Source organism: Aethalodelphis obliquidens, unplaced genomic scaffold (genome assembly GCF_003676395.1).
Source record: "Aethalodelphis obliquidens isolate GAN/ISIS:26980383/991018 unplaced genomic scaffold, ASM367639v1 scaffold4, whole genome shotgun sequence".
Taxonomy (NCBI): Eukaryota; Metazoa; Chordata; class Mammalia; order Artiodactyla; family Delphinidae; genus Aethalodelphis; species Aethalodelphis obliquidens.
Genome location: NW_020837948.1, coordinates 22,704,074 through 22,728,915, shown reverse-complemented (window position 1 = coordinate 22,728,915; position 24,842 = coordinate 22,704,074). Strand labels below are relative to the sequence as shown.

The 24,842-nt window shown below is 38.2% G+C and overlaps 2 protein-coding genes across 4 annotated transcripts in view; one reads left to right on the top strand and one right to left on the bottom strand.

Moving 5' to 3' along the window:
- Positions 1-2: 2 nt before the first annotated feature.
- Positions 3-19,121, bottom strand: ATG12 (autophagy related 12). The gene is made up of 4 exons (XM_027099754.1): positions 18,773-19,121; positions 10,335-10,471; positions 1,831-1,893; positions 3-1,169 (listed from the first exon to the last, which is right to left on the bottom strand). Exons 1-4 carry the CDS (start codon positions 18,933-18,935, stop codon positions 1,110-1,112), a joined length of 423 nt encoding a protein of 140 aa, XP_026955555.1. The 5' UTR covers positions 18,936-19,121; the 3' UTR covers positions 3-1,109.
- Positions 19,122-19,324: 203 nt separating this feature from the next.
- The window catches only part of AP3S1 (adaptor related protein complex 3 subunit sigma 1), a 138,588-nt gene continuing 133,070 nt past the window's right edge, over positions 19,325-24,842 (top strand). For 2 of the 3 annotated variants that reach the window (XM_027099777.1, XM_027099782.1), the window contains exon 1: positions 19,361-19,515. In XM_027099777.1, coding sequence (XP_026955578.1) covers positions 19,447-19,515 — 69 coding nt within the window. In that variant the 5' untranslated portion in view covers positions 19,361-19,446. Of the gene's footprint in view, positions 19,516-24,842 lie in introns of all 3 variants that reach the window. The other variant, XM_027099769.1, reaches the window with a different exon arrangement.

The window sequence follows — 24,842 nt, the reverse complement described above, 5'->3', positions numbered from 1 at the left end:
GATCCTGTTTGAACATTCCATTCAATTTATTGGAATTTTAAAAAAAAATGCTGCATTACAAATACAATACAGAATGAAGAAAAAAGGCTGAATTTTATTTAAAGCAATTATCAGTTTAATAGCATCAGTAAAAAATGGTACTTTTAGTCATGGCATGAAATACACATAAAATCTAGCTATTTTCCAATTATTCTTTGAGAATTTTCAAGCTGGAAAATACATTATAAAAAACTGAAAGATGCTGCCTTGTTTACTCATTGAGTGCTTTTGACACTAAAAATAAGAGAGAGTTTCATACCACAGTTATAACCACTGGGACTCAAGAATCATTAAAAGATAAGATTGAAAAGAGTCAGATGACTCATTTGTCCAAAATTTGTAAAATTCCTTGTTTCCCAATAAAAGTTAAACCGAAACCCCGAATTTTCTCTAAAGCAATCTTCCAGTGTGTCAACATGTGTGCTCTCTTGGCTAGATGTTTGCTAGAGATTAGCAGGAATAGCTATTGTCTTCTGGCAAAGAGGTAAAACCAAACTGCCTAACTCTTTCTGTCAGCTGGGTTGCCCTCTACTGGACTATGCAAGGTAATAAAGCCAGAAGGTCAATGCAACTTTGTTTCACAAGGTAACACTGTAGATAGAAATGTAAATGAGAAAAGGCAAAACACATACCTCAAACAAATTGCACTCCCCTGAATAAGCCCCAAAAGAATCCTTTAGTAAACTGACTTTTATGGGGGGGGGGGGGGGAATCAGCAGAGTGCTAATTTTTCAAGTAAACAGTTTCAGTCATTTTGAGAAGTGGTACAAAAGCAGCTTTATATAATCTTAGTCTCCTTTTCAACACTTTGGAGGCAGCTCTGGAGCAATAGTTGTAGTAATGGGTAAACCCTAATGTCAATCTTTTATGCTGATTTGTGTTTTAATACAAATCACATTTTTGTGAGTCCATCTACTCTGTGGATATTTTAAATGTATAGACATGGGTCACAGTAGATGCATGCTGAAGAGATCACATCCACAAGTCTCTTGCCACAAGATCAAAACTTTTCAGAGCTGTTTGCTTTCTGAAGATTCATTTTAAGTTATCAATATCTTTTCCTCTGTAGCTCATCCCCATGCCTGAGATTTGCAGTAATGCAGGACCAGTTTACCATCACTGCCAAAACACTACAAAAAGAAAAACGGCAATAAATTAAACTCAATTTTTGTTATTCTTAGATGAAACTAAGAAAAAAAATGTTATACTGATCATAAACATCCTCATACATGTACATGTATCTATAAGGCTAGTTCTTTCAACAGATGCAAGCTACTATTGGACACATATTAGTAATCATAAATGTTTAATAAAACTTGTCCTTTAAGCACCTTCAGCATAGATAAGCAGACATTTTAACCTTGTCCCTTCTCTACATCCGACTATAATGTATGTACTATTTTCTAGTAATGGTGCTGTAAGGATGCTGAATAAAGTCATTCCTACATAGTCTCCTTTTCAATTTCTTGGAGAGAGATCTGGATTACTGATTATAAAAACAATGTAGAAGATACTACATGTAGGTAAAAAAGGAGATCTTACTTTCTGGTCATATTTCATAGTCATCTTCTGTTTGTGTTATTCATCATTTAATTCTTCAATCACTGTATAATCTATTGAGATCCAACTAAGTTCAAGGTGTTAGAGATATAACAGAGAACAAGAAAGTAATCTCTTTTCTTGATAGACAATTAAGAATGGCTTATCATCTCTTTAAATGATGTGAGTTAATGATCATACTATACACAGATGAGCATATTCCATGAAGAAAATAAAGCAGTAATGTTTTACCTCATAGAGGGTTCCAACTTCCTGGTCTGGGGAGGGGGCAAAGGACTGATTCACATAAATAAACTGCAAGAAAGAAGAAAATTATGGTGATTCAGTTTTAATGGTATCCAGATTAATCTGCATTTTTCTGGGTGCCAATCAGCCAGCTATTTCAAATTATTTGTCTTCAGAACTGAAGAAAGCTTCCCTAAACCCCTTCTTTCTAATTCTCATAAATTAGTCAATTAGTGAGATCTTTATGAAGAGCATGTCTTTCCTCTGGAGGAATAACAGAATTTTTGTTCCCAGCTTTTTATAACTAAGAAACTTTTGTTTTTAGAAACAGCTTTTGAAGGTTTATCCAAGAAATTACATTAGTAAAAATATCAAGTTTCTCATTTATTTATAATTAAAGACAGAATTTCTCCTAACAAAATTTTACACACACAGCCTCAAATAAAAACATCTAATAATTGAGATAGTTGGTGCATTTTTCTTGAGTAAATGACATGCACGGTTGGAGGTTTTTGACCATTACCACCTCTGAAAACTCAGGCTGGGTGAGACCTCTGTAAAGTCACTTGCAGCCAAATGAAGTAGCAAAAATGTAGCATAATTGAAACCTAATGTCCTTACAACCTTGTTTATTAAAGAATTCATTGTTCAATGTTTCAGTTTAGTCTGTTTCTACTGAAACATTTTTAGTACCTAAAAAATTCCTGAAGATACTGAAACAAAAGATCAGTGTCCAAGTGACTTCTGATAGTTTTCTTTTTAGAAAACAAAACATTACTTGCAGGTTAACATATTCAATTTTCCTTGTCTACAATGAAATTTTAAGACAAATTTCCTGGGCTTCACATAGACCTTAAAAATATCTATCAGAATAGTTAGGTGATAGATACTATTTGGGACATCAGCTAGAACAAGAATAAATATCACTTATATTTCTCCTTCAGGCAATACAGTGCAGTAATTAAGAGTAGGGGCTCTACTGAGATCTAGGTTTGAATTTCGGCTATAAATACAAATAACTTTTCTCAAACTGTGTCCTTGTTTGTAAATATAGAAAATAACAGGACCTATACTTCTTGAAGCTGCTGGGAAAAATAAAACGAGACAGTACACATCAAGTGTAAGTGCTTGATATACGTACTCAATAGACATTAGTTAGACTTATTAAATTATTTAAAAACAGTTCATGCTGGTCGCGCTTCCCTGGTGGCGCAGTGGTTGACAGTCCGCCTGCCAATGCAGGGGACACGGGTTTGTGCCCCGGTCCGGGAGGATTCCACATGCCACAGAGCGGCTGGGCCCGTGAGCCATGGCCCTGGGCATGTGTGTCCGGAGTCTGTGCTCCGCAACAGGAGAGGCCACAACAGTGAGAGGCCCGCGTACCGCAAAAAAAAAAAAAGTTCATGCTTAAATATCAACTCATTATTAAGGCTGAGTAAGGTTCTAACATAATTTCAGAAACAACTGAAATCAGTGTGCATTTTAATGTGAATTTCCTGTGATAAGGATATAATAATTTGTGTTTAGCTCCTGACAGTTTAACTATGAGTGAACATAGATTTTACTCTTTGGAACATTTTAAATTAGGAAAAGGGCTCTGGACAACAATTTAGTTTATTTCAGCAAACAATCTCTGAGTGTCTATTATGTGCTAGGAAACGCACAAGGTGTGGAATTATGAAGATTAATATGATCTCTCCCCTCAATAAGCAAACATACCTGAATAGATAAGAATATAGATAGGGAAAATGCATCTGACAAGGTCTGTAGCACAAAGATGGGGCTTTAGTTTAGCCTAGCCTTTTGGTCAGGAGAGGCTTTCTGGAAAAAAAAAATGAGGAACAAATTAGGACTTAACTAGGTGCAGAGAGTAATAATTAGGACTCTGCAGGCAAAAGAAACAAAAATAAGATGTGAGTGTTGAGGGGACAGTACAGCAGATACAGTAGAGAACTATAAGAACCTGATGGAATTCTGTAACAGGAGTTAGCAACTGAAAGTGACTTTAATTTAAAAAAAGTAATTAAGGTAGTTTAAATGGAAGTTCCATGGAGGTAAAAATTTCAAAATACAATCTTCAGCTAAATGCTAGAGCTTAGGAGGATAAAATTTTAAAGAATAATGATTTCTTTTTAAATCACCAGTCTTTATATAGATGTCTCTTTAGTTATTTTGGTTGTTATAAACTTGAGATTTTGTAGGGAGGGTTCATGGGAACAGCATTCTCTTGAGTTCTTGCACACTGCTAACAGTTTTGTGCCCTGATTAAATGTCAGTTTTGTAGTATATAAAATCCTTATCTCACACTTTCTTTGTATCTTTGCTGCTCAACTTTGACGGTAACCTAATTTCCTAAGCCATGTCCTTTTTCCCCTAGATGTCCAAAGGATTTTTCTTTTTATTTCACATCCAGTAATCTTACCAGAATGTGTCTCAGTGATTATTACACTGGGTTGGTATTCTCAGGATCTTGGTACATTTTTTTAATACGTAGTTTCAAATCTTTTTAGAAGAAATTTCCCTTGAATTATAATTTTAAGTATTTGTTTTGTTCCTTTGCTTTGGTTTTCTTCTTCAGGGACTCCTATTTCTATGTTTACTCTCCTTTGTTTATACTCAGTATTTGTCATTTTCTCAAATTCTTTTTACATTTCATTCTACCTCCCGTCCCATCCCCGAGCCTGAGCAACCAGATGCTGTTTAACATTTTTTTTAAGTTAAAAAAATTTTTATACAATTTTTAAAGGTCACTTTCCATTTACAGTTATTACTAAATATTGGCTATGTTCCCCACGTTGTACAACACATCCTTCAGCCTATCTTGCATCCTTCAGTCTGTATATCCCACTCCTCCACCCCCATATTGTCCCCCTACCTCCAAACTGGAAACCACTAGTTTGTTCCCTATATCTGTGAGTCTGCTTCTTTTCTGTTATATTCACTAGTTTGTTGTATTTTTTAGATTCCGTGTAAAGTTATATCACACAGTATTTGTCTTTCTCTAACTCATTTCACTTAGCATAATGCCCTCCAAGTCCATCTATGTTGCTGCAAACGGCAAAATTTCTCTTTTTTTATGGCTGAGTAATATTCCATTTGTGTGTGTGTGTGTGTGTATGTGTGTGTGTGTGTACGTACACATCTTCTATGCATTTATCTGTTGATAGATACTTAGGTTGCTTCCATATCTTGGCAGCTGTAAATAATGCTGCTATGAACACAGGGGTGCATGTATCTTTTCAAACAAGTTTTTTTGTTTTCTTCAGATGTATACCCAGGAGTGGAATTGCTGGGTCATAAGGTAGTTCGATCTTTAGTTTTTTGAGAAACGTCCATATTGTTTTCCACAGTGGCTGCACCAATTTACATTCCTACCAACAGTATACAAGGGTTCCCTTTTCTCCACATCCTTGCCAACATTTGTTATTTGTGTTCTTTTTGATGACAGCCATTCTGACAGGTGTGAGGTGATATCTCACTGTGGTTCTGATTTGCATTTCCCTGATGATTACTGATGTTGAGGATCTTTTCATGTGCCTGTTGGCCATCTGCACTTCCTCTTTGGAAAAATGTCTTTTCCGTTCTTCTGCCCACCTTACAATTGGGTTGTTTGTTTTTTTGATGTTGAGTTGTATGAGCTGTTTATATATGTTGGATATTAATCCCTTATTGGTCATACCATTTGCAAATATATTCTCCCATTCAGTAGGTTGTATTTTTGTTTTGTGGATGGTTTCCTTTGCTATGCAAAAGCTTTTAAGTTTAATTAGGTCCCATTTGTTTGTTTTTGCTTTTATTTCCTTTATTCTAGAAGACTGACCCAAAAAAATATTGCTGCAATTTATGTCAAAGAGTGTTCTGCCTATGTTTTCCTCTAGGAATTTTATAGTATCTGGTCTTATATTTAGGTCTTTAATATATTTTAAGTTTATTTTTGTGTATGGTGTTAGTGAATGTTCTAATTTCATTCTTTTACATGTAGCTGTCCAGTTTTCCCAGCACCACCTACTGAAGACACTGTCTTTTCTCCATTGTATATTCTTGTCCCCTTTGTAGTAGACTGCTTGACATAAGTGCGTGGGTTTATTTCTGGGCTCTCTATCCTGTTCCATTGATCTATGTATCTGTTTTTGTGCAATACCATACTGTTTTGATGACTGTAGCTTCACAGTATAGTCTGAAGGCAGGGATTGTGATTCCTCCAGCTCTGTTCTTCTTTCTCAAGGTTGTTTTGGCCATTCAAGGTCTTTTATGTTTCCATATAAAATTTAAAAATATTTGTTTTAGTTCTGTGAAAAATGCCATTGGAAATTTTACAGAGATTGCATTGAATCTGTAGATTGCCTTGGGTAGCATAGTCATTTTAACAACACTGATTATTCCAATCCAAGAACACAGTATATCTTTCTGTTTGTGTTGTCTTCAATTTATTTCATTGGTTTCTTATAGTTTTCAGAGTATAGGTCTTTTACCTCCTTAGGTATCTTTATTCCTAGGTATATCTTTTTGATTTTGAAAATTCTTCTTTTTTCCTTCTATTTTTCTTCAGCCATTACCTGTTGTTTATTTGCTCTTATATTCCATCTAGTTTAGTCTCCATTTCTGAAATTTAACCTGTAATTCTTTTCCTGAGCTCTGTCACTTCGAGTTTTACTATTGCTGATTTATGTTGTTCTTTCGTGTCTTGTATCATCTTTCTTTTGACACTTGTTTTGACATAATAAATCAGTTACTGACCTGCGTGTAAGCACATTTTTCTCTGGCATGCTTTCATTGTCTTTAGGGATGTTACTCTGTTTATTTTGCTTCCTTATAACACTGTGCAGGATTTAACCTTGATACTTCTCTGTTGCTTACTTGTATATGAAATCAGTTTTCCTCAACTTTTAGAATGAAATGAGTTAGTGTAGTTTTGCTAACTCCACAGTGCTCCCTCTACTGTTGTTTTTTGTATAGTGTTGAACAATATTATTCTTTATTTTTACTATTCTTTATTTTTATTTCTTTATTTTTCTTATTTTTATTATTGCTTTCTTTATTTTTATTATTATTTTTATTTTATTTTTCTTTCTTTATTTTTATTATTATTATTTTTTTTGCGGTAGATGGGCCTCTCACTGTTGTGGCCTCTCGTGTTACGGAACACAGGCTCTGGACACGCAGGCTCAGCGGCCATGGTTCATGGGCCCAGCCGCTCTGCGGCATGTGGGATCTTCCCAGACTGGGGCACAAACCTGCGTCCCCTGCATCGGCAGGGGGACTCTCAACCACTGCGCCACCAAGGAAGCCCCTCTTTCTTTTTTTTAACAATTAACATTTTATTTATTTATGGCTGCACTGGGTCTTCGTTGCTGCACGTGGGCTTTCTCTAGTTGCGGAGTACAGGCTCTAGGCATGCGGGCTTCAGTAGTTGTGGCGCGTGGCCTCAGTAGTTGTGGCTCACAAGCTCTAGAGCACAGGCTCAGTAGTTGTGGTGCATGGGCTTAGTTGCTCTGTGGCATGTGGGATCTTTCCGGACCAGGGCTCAAAGCCATGTCCCCTGCACTGGCAGGCGGATTCTTAACCACTGCGCCACCAGGGAAGTGCCGGAGGTCTGCTTTCTGAGCTTTCCAGGTTGTTCCTCTCCATTTTGACCTGGTCCTTCTTTTTCCTTCCTTTCCCTGCTTAAATGTGTTTCACTTCCAGAAGTTCCTCTTCAGTGTGGGATCTTGTCTTGGAAGGGAGCCTGAGTCTGTTTTGAGAGTTCTCAGGGGCTAGACTGCTCCAGTCCCTTAAGTCCTCCTTATGCAGATATATTGTAATCGCCTGGTATTGGAGAGAATCAAACACTCTCAATTTCAGCTACTATTCTTAAATTGGCCCACTGTACTTTCCAGTGAATACCTGTTAGCTACTTCCAGGTTCTCCCTTTCTCAGTGCTATCAGATGCCAATCCTACTGTTTATTTTTTTTCAGCACATTTGCTAACACGACGCAGATCCTGTGGTCATTGGTGGGTATTCCCACCAACTTGAATCTTAGGTTTCAGGATACTTGTCATCTAAGTTCTGTTATAACTATACTGATGATGGGGTTTTGGTTTTGCTTTCTAGTTGACTACATTTTTGTGGGAATTCATGCCTTCTGACACCACTGCTATCTTCCTAGAATCCCCAGCATTACTTTTTCTTTTGACATTCATTTTGTGAAAATAAGGTAGGGTACAGCTCTATGAAGCCAGAAGATGTGAGTTCTAGTTTAATCAGGAAAAGTGACAAAAAGACTACTTTTGTTTATGTTTCCTATTGCTTAAATGGGAAGAGATAATCAGATTTGATACAAAACTTTAAAGTTGGACCATGTGAAATTGCTAAGTTTTTTTTGGTTAAAATGATTGATTGATGGCAGTTTTACATGGTTCAACCTAATATATATTGACATCAACCAAGTCCTTTCAGATTACTGAATACAAGCAATACAAAATGTCAAAACTCTAACATTAACATAGAACACAGCATTCTTTCACCTTTTCTTCTATCCACAAATTTCTAAAAGTAATGCCTTAATTACTTGGTACTCCTCTGGTTACCTACCTCTCCAACTCTTCATGGTAGACAGTTAGTAGAGATAACCTCTGCTCATTTCTCTTAAGTGTATGTCCTCATTACCCTAATTTTTCCATTTAGACTTGGACTCTAGGCAAGGTCCTCTGCTCCTCAGGTTTTAGCTACCATATGCAAGTGGATGACACTATAATATCCTTGCCCATCTCTGAAATTTAATTAAATTCTATATAGCACTCTTATAAAACAGATCTTTTCTCATTCCGAGTGATCACAAACAGAGATGTTCACCTGTAAAACTCAAAAATCCCCATCACTTTTCCCTTACAACTTCCTTTGGAGGAATCCCTGGTTCTATGCTATCCTTACCTCAAATAACTTCTAGTGATTAACCTATCTTGCACTTACTTTTGTACCCATGACATGACACTTTTGTGAAAGCCACTTACAACCAAAATCTTAGATCAGAGTTGTTTCCACCTCTTCATTGACAAAAAGAAATAAATTCCAACACACCTCACTTTCATAAATAATAAATTCCAACACACCTCCCTTTCATAAATAATCACCCAATCCTTACACATAACTGTATTTAAAAAATACTTAGTGATTCTTCAATTATCTACCCACATATACATTACCTGAGTTAACAATGACCAAGATTGTGGTCTGAAGATAAAGGCGTTCTATATATTAACATAACATGTGACAAAATGTCAAATACATGTAGACATTTAAATTTCTGTGGCCAAATACCAAATTAAGGGGCTTCCCTGGTGGCGCAGTGGTTGAGAGTCCGCCTGCCGATGCAGGGGACACGGGTTTGTGCCCTGGTCCAGGAGGATCCCACATGCTGCGGAGCGGCTGGGCCTGTAAGCCATGGCCACTGAACCTGCATGTCCGGAGCCTGTGCTCCGCAACAGGAGAGGCCACAACAGTGAGAGGCCCATGTACCGCAAGAAAAAAAAAAAAAAAAAAAAACCAAATTAAAAACCTGTGGCATTTAAAATTTTAATCCTAACAACTCACCATGAAATGCTTAACACATATCATAATATGAAATAAGTACACCTGAACCTTAAAAACGAGGGGGTTGGGGCGCCCACACTGCACAGTCAAAAATCTGTGTATACAAGGCAGATTCAACCAACTGCAGGTTGTGTAGTAGTATAGTATGTATTTACTAAAAAAAATCCACAGATAAGTGGACTGCTACAGTTCAAACTCATGTTGTTCAAGGGTCAACTGTATACCTCTTAGTTCTTCCACAGCACATGGCAAAGGTATACTGATTACCTTGAGAATGGGAAGGAAGCAACATTAATACCAAAACAAAGAAAACCCCAAAACTTTCTATACCGATATTCTATGATAGATCTTTCTGCATGGGCATTCAGTGACTTTTTGAGGAAAACAACCAATACGGTAGGTTAAAAAAAAAAAGTCAGTCCACATTTAAAAGCAAATCTAAAATTCATTTCTTTTCAGGGTTCTCCAGAGAATCCTTCAATAAAGCACGGAAATTCCACTAACAAAAGAAATAAAAGGACATTACTGAAGTAACATATGTGGTTCCATATATATTTCTACATACAACAGTTATTCATTGTTGCCTAGGAACTACAGTACCCCCTCCATATCTATGGGTTCTGCATCCTCCCTCGGATTCATCCAAATGTGATGGAAAATATTTGGAGGAAAAAATTCCAGAAAGTTCCAAAAAGCAAAACTTTAATTTGCCGTGTACCAGCAACTATTTATGTAGCATTTACATTGTGTTAGGTATCATAAATGATCTAGAAATGATTTAAAGTATAAGGGAGAATGTGTACAGATTATACGCAAATATGCCATTTTATATAAGGAACCTGAGCATCTGTAAAGGATGCTCCTGAAATCCCCCTTGAATACTGAGAGTCAAATGTTTTGTGAATTTTTGTAGGGAAATGATCACCATTGTTTTCTTACCAACTGTTCTGAAGCCACCAGTTTAAGGAACTTTTTGATGAAGTCAATGAGTCCTTGGATGGTTCGGGTTCGCTCTACAGCCCATTTCTTTGTTTTCATTATAGGAGTGTCTCCCACAGCCTTTAGCAGGATGTCAACTGTAAAGGAAAAAAAAATACAGTTGACACAATCAAAACAGGAATTAGGGGCATCAATGTCCACACAGTCGAAAATCCACCTATAACTTTACACTCAGCCCTCTGGATCCACAGTTCTATATTGCGGATTCAACCTACAACGGATTATGTAGTATTCTAGTACGTATTTATTGATAACAGTCCATGTGTAAGTAGACCTGCTTAGTTCAAACCCATGTTGTTCAATGGTAAACTATACTAACAAGTACACTGAAACATCTAAAGAGAATGTGATATAAAATACTTCAGAAAAGTTAAACTTTCAATCAACATACAGTTTATGTATTTATGACACTGGAGGTATGCCTGAGATGACAAATGGAAGATATGAAGAGATTCACTTAGAAGAATTTCACCTTCATCAAAACATTTATTTTTATTGGAAAAAAAAAAGGTAAACCTAAATTTCCAACAAAGATGTTTAGCGGAGATTGGTTAAGTAAAGGATATTTTACTCTATAGTAGGATGTATATACTGTAGTAAAGATATAAAGCACACACTCTGAACTCCCTGGGTTCAAAATCCTGGCTCTGCCACTTGCTAGGTATGTACACATATATATAGATAAGCTCTTTAATCTCTCTGTACCACAGTTTATTCACTTGTAAAATGAGGATAATAGCAGCAACCTGATAAGATTATTATGAAGATTAAGTGAATACATAAAAGTGTTTAGAACAGTACCAGATCATAACTCGCTTATTAAACCTTAAGATAATTTAGCTACCATTAAAGATACTATAAAAGCATATTTAATAGTATGAAAAAATTATCAAAAAATACTAAATATAAAGCAGCATAAGATTTCAATTTCATTAAAACCATCACAGGCACATATTCACATAAATGTGGAATATGCACCAAAATGATATTTCCCAGTAGGGATATTATAGGTGATAATCACTTGATTTTACTTGTGCTTTTTGTAACCACCAAGTTTTCTACAATAAACTTTTAAATAAAGGAAAACAATAAAAATTATTAAAAAGAAAATAGAAAAACTAGGGGCCAAAAAGGTTTCTGAGAAATCAGAGGTTTCAATAATTCAAAATACAAAGATGCAAACAGAAAGACTATGAATCTATCTCCTGAAGTTACTTCATCAAAAAGAATTAGAAAATATAAAGAACAACCAAATGGAATTGAAGAATACAATAACTGAAGAGAAAAGTGCACTAGAAGGAATCAACATTAAACTAAATGAGGCAGAAGAATGTATTAGTTCTGACAAAATACTGAAAATCACTGCCATCAAACATAATAAAGAAAATAGAATGAAAAGAAATGAGGACAGTTTAAGAGACTTCTGGGACAACATCAAATGTGGTAATATTCACATTATATCCCAGAAGGAGAAGAGAGAGAGATCAGGCCTGAGAAAATACTTGAAGAGATAATAGCTGAAAATTTCCCTAACCTAGGGAAGCAGTCACCCAAGTCCAGGAAGTGCAGAGTCTCATACAGGATTGACCCACAGAGAAATACATCATGACACATTGTAATCAAAATGACAAAAATTAAAGGTAAAGAGAAAATATCAAAAGCAATATACAAGGGAACTCCCATTAGGCTATCAGCTGATTTTTCAGCAGAAACTCTTCATGTCAGAAGGGAGTGGCATGATATACTTAAAGTGATGAAAGAGAAAAACTTACAACCAAGAACACTCTACCCACCAAGGCTCTTGTTCAGATTTGATGGAGAAATCAAAAGCTTTACAGACAAGCAAAAGCTAGAAGAATTCAGCACCACCAAACCAGCTTTATAACAAATGCTAAAAGAACTTCTGTAGGTGGAAAATAAAAGGCCACAACTAGAAATGAGAAAATTATGATATGGAAAAGCTCACTGGTAAAGGCAAACATATAATAAAGGCAGGAAATCAGCCACGCACAAAGTTAGTAGGGAAGTTAAAAGACAAAATTCGTAAAATCATCTATATCCATAATAGTCAGTTAAAGGATACACAAAACAATTAGATGTAAAATATAGTATCAAAACAGTAATCATGATAGGAGAAGAGTACAAATGCAGGGTATCTAAAGTGCATTTGAAATTAAGAGATCAGCAACTTAAAACAAGCACGTACAGATATAGGCTCCTCATACAAAAACCTCATGTTAACTGCAAAACAAAAATCTATAATAGATACACAAAAAAGAAAAATGAATCCAAACATAATACTAAAGACAGTCGTCAAATCATAAGAGAAGAGAATAAAAGGGGGAAAAAAAGACCTACAAAGATAAATCCAAAATAATTAACAAAATGGCAATAGGAACATACATATCGATAATTACCTTAAGTGAAAACAGACTAAATGCTCCAACCAAAGATAGACTGGCTGAATGGATACAAAAACAAGACCTACCTACCTTGCTGCCTACCAGAGACACATTTCGGACCTAGACACACATACAGACAGAAAGTGTGGAGATGGAAAAAAGGTATTCCACACAAATGGAACTCTAAAGAAAGCTGCAGTTGCAATATTTATATCAGACAAAATAGACTTTTAAATAAAGACTGTTACAAGAGACAAAGAAGGACACTATATAATAATGAAAGGATCAATCGAAGAAGATATAACAATTGTAAATATATATGCACCCAACACAGGAGCACCTCAATATATAAGGCAAATGTTAACAAACATAAAACGAGTAACTGACAGTAACACAACAATGGTGGGGGACTTTAACACCCCACTTACATCAATGGACAGATTATCCAGACAGAAAATCAATAAGGAAATACAGGCCTTAAACAACACATTAGGTTAGACAGTCTTAACTGATAGTTATAGAGCATTCCAACCGAAAGCAGCAGAATACACATTCTTTTCAAGTACACATGGAACATTCTCTAGGATAGATCACATGCTGCAACACAAAGCTAGCCTTGGTAAATTTAAGAAAACTGAATTCATATCAAGCATCTTCTCCGACCACAACATTACCAGGCTAGAAATCAACTACTAGAAAAAAACTGCAAAAAACACAAACACGTGGAAGCTAAACAATATGCTACTAAACAACCAATGGCTCACTGAAGAAATCAAAGAGGTAATTAAAAATACCCAGAGACAAATGAAACCAAACACACAATGATCTAAAACCTGTGGAACACAGCAAAAGCAGTTCTAAAAGGAAAGTTCATAGTGATACAAGCTTACCTCAGGAGAGAAGAAAAATCTCAGACAACTTAACCTTACATCTAAAGCAACTAGAGAAAGAACAAACAAAACCCAAAGTTAGTAGGACGAAAGAAACCATAAAGATTAGAGCAGAAATAAATGAAACAGAGACGAAGAAAACAACAGAAAAGATCAAAGAAACTAAAACCTGGTTCTTTGAAAAGATAAACAAAATTGATAAACCTTTAGTCAGACTCATCAAGAAAAAAAGGGAGAGGGCCCAAATTAATAAAATCAGAAATGAAAAAGTGCAAGTTACAACAGACACCACAGAAATACAAAGGATCATAAGAGACTACTCTGAGCGACTATATGCCAATAAAATGGACAACCTAGAAGAAATGGATAAATTCTTAGAAAGCTACAATCTTCCAAGACTGAACCAGGAAGGAATAGAAAATATGAACAGACCAATTACCAATACTAAAATTGAATCAGTAATTTAAAAACTGCCAATAAACAGAAGTCCAGGACCAGATGGCTTCACAGGTGAATTCTACCAAATACTTAGAGAATAATTAACATGTATCCTTCTGAAACTATTCCAAAAAATTTCAGAGGAAGGAACACTTTCTAACTCATTCTATGAGGCCATCATCACCCTGATACCAAAACCAGAAAAAGACATCACAAAAAAAGAAAATTGTAGGCCAGTATCACCAATGAACATAGATGCAAAAGTCCTCAACAAAATACTAGCAAACTGATCCCTACAATACATGAAAAGGATCACACATCATGATCAAGTGGGATTTATCCCAGGGATGTAAGGAGTTTTCAATATCTGCAAATCAATCAATGTGATACAAAACTACTAGAACTCTTCAATGAATTTGGTTAAGTTGTTCAACACAAAATTAATGTACAGTAATCTGTTGCATTTCCTTTTTTTTTTTTTTTTTTTTAGGCTGCACTGTGAGGGATATGGGATCTTAGTTCCCTGGCCAGGGATCAAACTTGTGCTCCTGCACTGGGAGTGCAGAGTCTTAACCAGTGGACCACCAGGGAAGTCCCATCTGTTGCATTTCTACACACTAACAACAAAATATCAGAAAGAGAAATCAAGGAAATAATCTCATTTACCATTGCATGAAAAAGAATAAATTACCTAGGAATAAACATACCTAAGGAGGCAAAAGACCTGTATTCCAAAAACTGTAAGACACTGATGAAAGAAATTGAAGACAACACAGATAGAAAGATATACTGTGTTCTTGGATTGGAATAATCAGTGTTGTTAAAATGACTATGCTACCCAAGGCAATCTACAGATTCAACGCAATCTCTATAAAATTTCCAATGGCATTTTTCACAGAATTAAAACAAATATTTTTAAATTTTATATGGAAACATAAAAGACCTTGAATAGCCAAAACAATCTTGAGAAAGAAGAACAGAGCTGGAGGAATCACACTCCCTGCCTTCAGACTATACTGTGAAGCTACAGTCATCAAAACAGTACAGTACTGGCACAAAAACAGATACATAGATCAATGGAACAGGATAGAGAGCCCAGAAATAAACCCAACGCACTTATGGTCAAGCAATCTACTACAAAGGGGACAAGAATATACAATGGAGAAAAGACAGTGTCTTCAGTAGGTGGTGCTGGGAAAACTGGACAGCTACATGTAAAAGAATGAAATTAGAACATGCACTAACACCATACACAAAAATAAACTCAAAATATATTAAAGACCTAAATGTAAGACCGGATACTATAAAATTCCTAGACGAAAACACAGGCAGAACACTCTTGAAAATAAATTGCAGCAATATATATATATATTTTATTTTGGATTAGTGTCCTAGAGTTATGGAAATAAAAGTAAATGTAAACAAATGGTACCTAATGAAAGTTAAAAGCTTTGGCACAGTGAAAGAAACCATAAACAAAATGAAAAGACTGGGAGAAAATATTTGCAAATGATGCAACAGACAAGGGATTAATTTCCAAAATATACAAAGAGCTCATACAGCTTAATATCAAAAAACAAACAACCCAAACAAAAAATGGGCAGAAGTCCTAAACAGACATTTCTCCAAAGAAGATATAGACAGCCAAAAGACACAGGAAAGATGCTGAATATTGTTAATTATTAGAGAAATGCAAATCAAAACTACAATGAAATATCACCTCACACCAGTCAGAATGGCCATCATTTAAAAGTCTACAAATAATAAACGCTGGAGAGGGTGTGGAGAAAAAGGAAGCCTCCTACACTGTTGGTGGGAATGTAAATTGCAGCCACTATGGAGAACAGTATGGAGGTTCCTTAAAAAACTAAAAACTAAAAATAGAGTTACCATAAAACCCTTCAATCCCACTCCTGGCCATATATCTGGAGAAAACCATGATTGAAAAGATATATGCACCCGAATGTTCATAGCAGTACTATTTACAATAGCCAAGGCGTGGAAGAAACCTAAGTGTCCATCAACAGATCAATGGGTAAAGAGGATGTGGAATATCATTCAGCCATAAAAAGAATGAAATAATGCCACTGGCAGCAACATGGATGGACCTAGAGATCATCATATTAAGTGAAGTCAGAGAAAAACAATTACCATATGATATTACTTATATGCGGAATCTAAAAAATGGTACATATGAACTCATTTACAAAACAGAAATAGAGTCACAAACAGAAAACAAACTTATGGGGGGGATGCGGGGATAGATTAGGAGTTTGGTATTTATATATACACACTACTATATATAAAATAGGTAAACGACAAGAACCTGCTTATAGCACAGAGAACTATACTCACTATCTTGTAATAACGTAAAATGGAAAAGAATCTGATTAAGAAAATATACATATATGTATAACTGAATCGCTTTGCCATACACTTGAAACTAACACAACGTTGTAAATTAACTATACTTCAATTTAAAAAAATTTTAAAAAAAGACATCCACAATCAAAGGAAACATCGAAAGCAGAGGTGTTCTGCTGCCCCCTAAAGTCAACTCTATTCTATTACAACCTTCCTGTCCCATTCCTTGGTATTAAAAATTGGGTCCCAATGAGGTTACTGAGATCAATTTACTGAAGTTTACCCCTGGAATGAAGCCATCTAGAACACATAATGCACAGTTTATCTTCCTACTAAAGTTTATCTCCCTTCTTCCATTTAGTAATCCTACCCTCAGTTATCTAAGCAAAAGAGATGAACTGGGAGATAGCTAAGGAGATTTTGGTTAACTCACCTTCCATACCTCCCTGTCCCTGTTCCTTCAATCCCCTGGGGCTATCAATCAGTCAACTGCAACTGGGCATTGCAAGAAAGTGAAGAAGAAAATAGTGAGTTGTACTACTGAAGAAGAGAGCGACAGCAAGAAGCTAGAGAAGGAAAAATATTTATTATGATTATAGCTGTACTTTATTATTAATTTTTTTAATTCTAAAGGTGATTTGTTTGTAGTTCTCCACTCTAGCTACACAGGAGACTCAACTGGGGGAACATGTATAAGAAAACAGATGTCTACATCAACTAAATCAGAATCTTCTGGAAATAGGGCCTCGGCACTGCTATGTTTAAAAGCTCCCTCAGGTGATCCTAAAGTGCCACCATAACTAACAAGCTTGGTCAGCTTCAGTAATATGTAGATTAAACCAAAGGTGGAGCATATGAAATAGTTAAGCTTTTTCCATGAGAAAAGGTCCTCAAAAAAGGATGACAACTTCAGGGTAGACATTAAATAGCTAGAAAGTAAGTTTTCTATCACAGAGGCTAACTCAAATGCTCACAGGAGCCAGAAGGTGAAAATTCGATTTTTAAATGATAGTTAAAAATCATAAATTGTGCAGACTCAAGAAAACATGCCATATAACCTCAGGCCATATCTGGGACTGTGGGCCTTATTTTTTAGCCACAGTATTACACAGCAATCTTCAGGCTCAAGTACGTAGTTAATTGTTGACTAAGACTGCTAGATATTAAGACAAACTCTTTGAAAGTCTGTTTCTGCTTATAGTAAATTGCAAGGGAAAAAAGGGAACAACAGTACTGATTCACTTCGCTGTACAGCAGAAACTAACACAACATTGTTAACCAATTATACTCCAATAAGAAATAAAAAAAATCTCTAAAACTCATGGGATTCATCTGAAGAACGAGTCTAGTACTTACCTACAGAAATAATTATAGTTTTTTGTTTATCTATTGGTGAATAATGTGGAAATGACAGAAAAGATTTCCCCCAAGTGTAGAGGCAGTCTGACTTAAAAGGAGGACAGTGCTGGGAGAGACAATTATCCTCCACAGCAGCAGAAAGTGAAGATGGATGAAAGGGCATGATATCACTGAGCACAACATGAGAAAACGAATTCCTGATTTTCTCATAGGCAACTCTACATAGAGTGCTCCACTTAGGAATTACTGTATTTTACAATGGCGAATTAATTCTCAAGAAATAAAGGGTTGAGGACTAATTCTCAAGCAATAAAGGGTCCAGTTCAAGCAACGAAATGATTCATTTACAAAGATTCCAAAACGGTGTTTTTGTTTTTTTTTAAAAAAGGCGATGCTCTGCCTTTAGTTTTCCCTTAGCAGTCTTCATACTGGGTAAAACCCCAGTTTTTTGGTCCAAGGTGTGAATTCACACTCATTTGGTATAAAAAACAGAGACCTAATCGGAAGGTGTGGATGCTAATTCAGATTTGCCACAGACCATCCTTATCTGCTAAAATCATTATTCAAATAATTAGATCCCGCGTTAAGTACTTGGAACTATCCAGATCCCACAGAGTTCCCACCTTCAAAGAGCTCTCAGTCTGGTCATTTCAAAGGAAGATAAGAGTACAGCGTAATAAATGCCGTGACATTCAAAAACTGGGTACCACACCGCGAAGGTGCGTCCAGAGATAGCTTTCTTTCGAGGCACTTAACTCAAACGTCTTAAAAGCCGAAAAGTATACTTCCTCTCTCCTGACTGGTCAAAAACCTCGTCTGGAACCGGCCCTCCTCTAAATTTTGTTTCTTTATTAGCCGCCATCCCTATTCGAAGACAACCTCAACCTCCCGTCTCTGCCCAGAGTGAAACTGCTCTGAAAATTACTTTTCTTCTTGGTGTCACCGGCAGGTTCTTCTGTTCCCGGAGAGACTGCAGCGGAAGAAGGGGGCTCCGGAGTGGCTGTTTCTGGGGAGACCTCCGTGGGTCCTTCACCTTCAGCAGCAATTGAGGGAGGAAGCTGCAGCGAAGACTCCGGTTCCTCAGCCATCTTGCTTGGAGGGAGGTGAGGGCGGAAGTGGTGGCTCAGCGCATACAGTGGGCGGGCTTTGCGTCGGAGAGCGGCGCTAGGGAGGTGCCGGAGTAGGGGCGGGGAGAACCCAAACCACCACTGAGAGTCGGAATTGCAGGTTGGTCCTCTGCGTCGAACCTGTTGCAGTCCCCTGACCGCTGATAGATCAACTACTGTTTCTCCGCCCCCCCCCCCCCCACAGCAAGTTTCCGGAAAAGGTCGGTAGGCAACGTCCCCGTGAGCCTCCGGGAGCGCAAGCGCCCCTATGCTTCGAGCTCCGGCCTGGAGCTGTTTCCGCTTCCCTCCGCGCCGACCCCGCCCAGGCCCCGCCCTATCCAAGCCCTGCCCCGCAGCTCCGGGGGGCGCGCGCGCGCGCGCGTGTGCGGGAGGGGGCGGGTGGGGAAGGATCGCCAGCGAGATCCTGAGGCGAGGCTCGCGCGCCCGCCCCCGCCCTGGCCCCCAGCTCCCACCCGGTCGGCCCGGCTCAGCCATGATCAAGGCGATCCTCATCTTTAACAACCACGGGAAGCCGCGGCTCTCCAAGTTCTACCAGCCCTACGTGAGTACCCCGCTGCAGCCGATTCGGGCTAGGGGGAGTCGTTGGCGGCCGGCGGCGCCCTCAGGTCGACCCCCTCAAGCGCGCCGCGGCCCTTCTCGCGCCCCGGCCGTCTCGCGCTCCGGGCTGTCAGCCTCCCGGTGGGTGTGCCGGGTGCCCACCTCCCGCCGCGCTCCCTTCCTCCGACGTGGCTCTGCCCAGGTGGCTCCTCCGCCTGTCTGTGGGCTGGGTGGCTTCCCGGCTGCGCGGGCGAGGCCCTGGAGACTTCCCGGTGCGGGGCCGAAGCCAGTCGGTCAGCCGCAGCCCCCCTGCGCCCGCGAGCCCACCCGGCGCTCTCGCCGATCTGCAGCCCGCGGCTTCTGTTAGCAGCCGAGGGAGACGGCGCGGAGCCGGTAGGTCTCGCAGCTCCACCTCCGTGACTCCCAGCCTTTCCTGGTGGACTTCTTTCTCTTCTCCTGTGGACGGATGGGCTACTGTTTTTCGCTGCCATCCTGTCGTCACGCAGGAACTTTGGTTTTCTGCGTTTGGAGACATGCACGCTCAGTACAGTCTCTCCAGTAGGTTGCCTTACGGGATCTACTGCCCCTGTGACTTTCAGGTGTCTCCTTTTTAACGGAAAAGATAAGTGAGGACCTAACGTTTTTATGTGGCTTTTCCCCCAGTGGCTGCAATTTATCTACTCCTGCAATAACTGGCGAGGATTGTAGTTTGACCAGTTAGAACTGTGATGCTATACCTGAAAGTTACCATTTCAGCGGCTGGTTTGGCATTTTTCTACGTAAGGGAGTTTGTCCTAATTTATAGTTTTTCTTTCTCCTTACGAAGAATAGTAATATATGTTAAACTCTTTTAGAAGTGTAAATATTGTTGAAAAATGCAGAAGATTTTAAGGTAGTGAAGGTAAGTAATTTATCAGTGTTTGAGGGAGGGTTACAGACAGATGTGCTTATCTGAGGGCAAAATTCACCACTATGTAGAACACAATATTAGGCTCTCAGTGGTGGGATTAATGTAGAGATAATACCTATTGCGTAGTATTGGGAATTTTGCTTAGAGCCAAAAAATGAGCTTTCAGCTAAATACTGAAAGTGTGCCAAGGCTAACACTTTTATGCAGATAAATCCCAGATGGAAATCATTCCTGCCGTTAAAAATTAAATGTGAAATGTCACTGCCTAAAATGATAATGCAGTCTGTGGAGGTGTTAGCTGAAGTGAGAAATCTTGAGCTCATTCCTCATTTCCTTAAGTAGTTTTGCTTTTGCTGGCGATAAAGAATATTTTCTACTACTCCTGTTTGGTTTTAGTGTAGCATAATTTAAATACTAATGCTCTAAGAATTCTACATCATTCTTTCATCCAGGATAAAATTCTAGTTGATTCTTCTGAGTGGAAAAAATCCCCTTGACTTTACATTGCTACCCATTTGCCTAAAATATAGTACTGTGCTAGCCTTTATTGAAGGAATCTTTCTTTTAGCCATTTTGCCTGTGCCATCCATTTGCAGTGTAGAAACAGTGTGTTCCAATGGTGAAACAATTTTAAAATGTGTTTTTCCATATCTCCACTTAATAACTAAGCACTAATCAAAGTAGAAGGTTTCATGGCTAATCTTTAATATCAGTGTAACTACTTCTGTAGTGTAGAATTTAACCACGTACAGAAAAATGTATTGAATTTGGAAATCCAGGAATACATCTTTCTCTTGTCCAACGATGGCAACAGAAATATCTTTTACCTTACTCAGTAGGTAGCAGTGAAGGTTAATGTGGGAAGAGACAGTTGTTGCAGCAGTGGCAGCTCTGGTGTCATTTATGGTCATTGCTACATGACAGTGTTTTGGGGGGGGCAGGGAGCTAAGAGATGTAAAAAAGAAGAATCTAGTGGTTGCTGGACGTGTGGAAGTGGGGATGCTAGGAACTGTTACTGGTCTTTTATAAATTGAGTTTTGCTAACTGTGTATTTATTTTTGTCATTCAGGAATAATTTAAGATTATTTATTTATTTATATATTTGCTTTCTCTGATAGATCATAACCTGTTTGAGGGCAGAAATCTTTTTCATTCAGTCAATTCATTTATTCACTCTTTATTCCATTTGTTTGTCAGCAAATATTGATGTCATGCCTACCATGTGCAGGCAGTGTTTTAAAATTTGGAGGTGAACAAAGAGATAACTTCTGTTCTTTCAGCAGGGGCATAGACAAAGCTAATAGTAGAATATATACCATGCCGGATAATAATAAGTGCTGTGGGAAAAATAGAGCAGGGAAGGGTGATAGGGAATGCAAGGATGACACTTTAAAATAGGATAGTCAGGTAAGTTTTCACTGAGAAGATGATATTTGAGCAAAGACTTGAAGGAGGTGAGAAAGCCAGCCTTACAGGTATCTGGGGGAAGTTCTTTCCAGGCAGAGGGAGCAGCAGATGCAAAGGCCCTGAGGAGGGAATGCCTGTTTGAAGAACCTGTCTTATTGGAAGAATAGGTGCCAAGATGACTGGCCTGGCAAAAGCAGACTACGTAAGGAAAGAGGAGTTGGAAATGAAGTCTGCATGTACAGGGCATCAGAGTTTATTCTATTCTCACTGCCTGGAATGTCCTTCCCTTCCACTGCCAAATGTCTAGATTCCATGCTTAACTCAAACATCACTTAAGCATCCACTGAATCCTTTTATCTTGCCTAAAGACTTCTCTTGGTTCTTAGGATTTTATTTTTATCTTTATTATAGTATAATATTCTATTTCACATCCCAAAATTCCTTGGAGCATCCTATAGATTCCTTAAAGGAAGGTATCAGGTTTTAGATATACTTGTGTTACCCCCAGCAATCAACATTCAGCCTTGAATATAAAGAACTCCATACATTTTTGCTAAATGCATCCATCAGAGTTTCCTAGCTTGAGATGGAGTGTGGATTAGAAATGATTTCCTAAGGTTCCTTCCAACTCTTTTTTTTTGGCTGCGTTTGTCTTCATTGCTGCACGCTGGTTTTCTCTAGTTGCGGTGAGCTTGGGCTACTCTTTGTTGCTGTGTGCGGGCTTCTCATTGCGGTGGCTTCTCTTGTTGAGGAGTGTGGGCTCTAGGCGCACAGGCTTCAGTAGTTGCAACGTGTGGGCTCAGTAGTTGCAGCGTGTAGGCTCAGTAGTTGTGGCTCGCGGGCTCTAGAGCGCAGGCTCGGTAGTTGTGGTCCATGGGCTCAGTTGCTCCGCGGCATGTGGGATCCTCCCAGACCAGGGCTCGAACCCATGTCCCCTGCATTGGCAGGTGGATTCTTAGCAACTGTGCCACCAAGAAGTTCCCCTTCCAACTCTTAAAATTCAGTCCTTTATTAACTAGAAGTTTTAAGAATCCATGCCTTTAGGACAGAAGTAATGATGAAATAGCTGTAACTGCAACTGTTTGTTTTTAGTTGAAAGAAGTCTTTAAGAAGTAGATATCCAATAATATTGACAGTTTTTAGTTTAATTTATTAAGGGATATCTAGGTGTGTGGCTGGGGTACCAGTTCTGTACTCTGATAGGATGCTGAGGTTTGAGTCCAACAATATTGATTTGACACTGAGGAGTTTGAAAACTGTTTAACCATTTGCGAACCAGTTTCCCTTACTGCATTGGATTTCCATTTCTTATTTATCCTCCCTCATGATACAACAATTTATATGTTCATCTTTACCCTTTAATAGTCCATATTTCCAGTTCCCGCTGTAATAGATTTTTAGGTTTGATTGTGCCTCCAACCTGCTGTTATGTGAGGGACATACGAAGTCACACCAGTTTTTCTAAACTGAAGTTTTTGATTCATTCTGCTAGAGTCAGACGTTAAGATTTCAAGGGTGGACTCAGAATGCATCCACTTTTTTTTTTTTTTTAACATCTTTATTGGAGTATAATTGCTTTACAATGGTATGTTAGTTTCTGCTTTAGAACAAAGTGAATCAGTTATACATACACATATATCCCCATATCTCTTCCCTCTTGCATCTCCCTCCCTCCCACCCTCCCTATCCCACCCCTCTAGGTGGTCACAAAGCACCAAGCTGATTTCTGTGTGCTATGCGGCTGCTTCCCACTAGCTATCTATTTTATATTTGGTAGGGTATATATGTCCATGCCACTCTCTCACTTTGTCCCAGCTTACCCTTCCCCCTCCCCATATCTTCAAGTCCATTCTCTAGTAGGTCTGCGTCTTTATTCCTATCTTGCCCCTAGGTTCTTCATGACCTTTTTTTTTTTTCTTAGATTCCATATATATGTGTTAGCATATGGTATTTGTTTTTCTCTTTCTGACTTACTTCGCTCTGTATGGCAGACTCTAGGTCCATCCACCTCGCTACAAATAACTCAATTTCATTTCTTTTTATGGCTGAGTAATATTCCATTGTATGTATGTGCCACATCTTCTTTATCCATTCATCAGTTGATGGACAATTAGGTTGCTTCCATGTCCTGGCTATTGTAAATAGAGAGGCAATGAACATTGTGGTACATGACTCTTTTTGAATTATGGTTTTCTCAGGGTATATGCCCAGTAGTAGGATTGCTGGGTCATATGGTAGTTCTATTTTTAGTTTTTTAAGGAACCTCCATACTGTGCTCCATAGTGGCTGTATCAGTTTACATCAGAATGCATCCACTTTTGTTTTTACCTTCTGTATCCTTGAGCTATGACTGCAGAAGTTCAAATATTTTTCTTGGTTTGTTTCTTTAATTGATATTTAGCCATAGCAACTTGGCAACAGTAAACTTTAGTGTTTTTATATTTGCTTGGCAATATTTGTATATTACTATAAATGACTAATGAGATTTATATTTCATAAGCCAGATATATATATATATATATATATATATATATTTTGGCGGTACGCGGGCCTCTCACTGCTGTGGCCCCTCCCGTTGCGGAAAACAGGCTCCACATGCGCAGGCTCAGCGGCCAAGGCTCACAGGCCCAGCCACTCCGCGGCATGTGGGATCCTCCCGGACCTGGGTACAAACCCGCATCCCCTGCATCGGCAGGCGGACTCTCAACCATTGCGCCACCAGGGAAGCCCCACCAGATATATTTTTACATAGCCATCAAGCAAGAAAAAAAAAAAGCTCTTGGGTTATGATTCTCATGTTATTAATGCACCATGGCATATCCTTTGGTGAATATCTGTAATAAAATAAAAGTGTTTTTTTAATATTAATTGTCTTAGTTGTGTCTACACATATAAAAAATTGTGTATGTATAAGCATACACACAAAGTGCAACAAGAAAGTTTTCAAACTCTTACATACACGAGTTGTCTCAATATTCTTATAAACTATGTCTGATTATTAAGTTGTTTGTCAA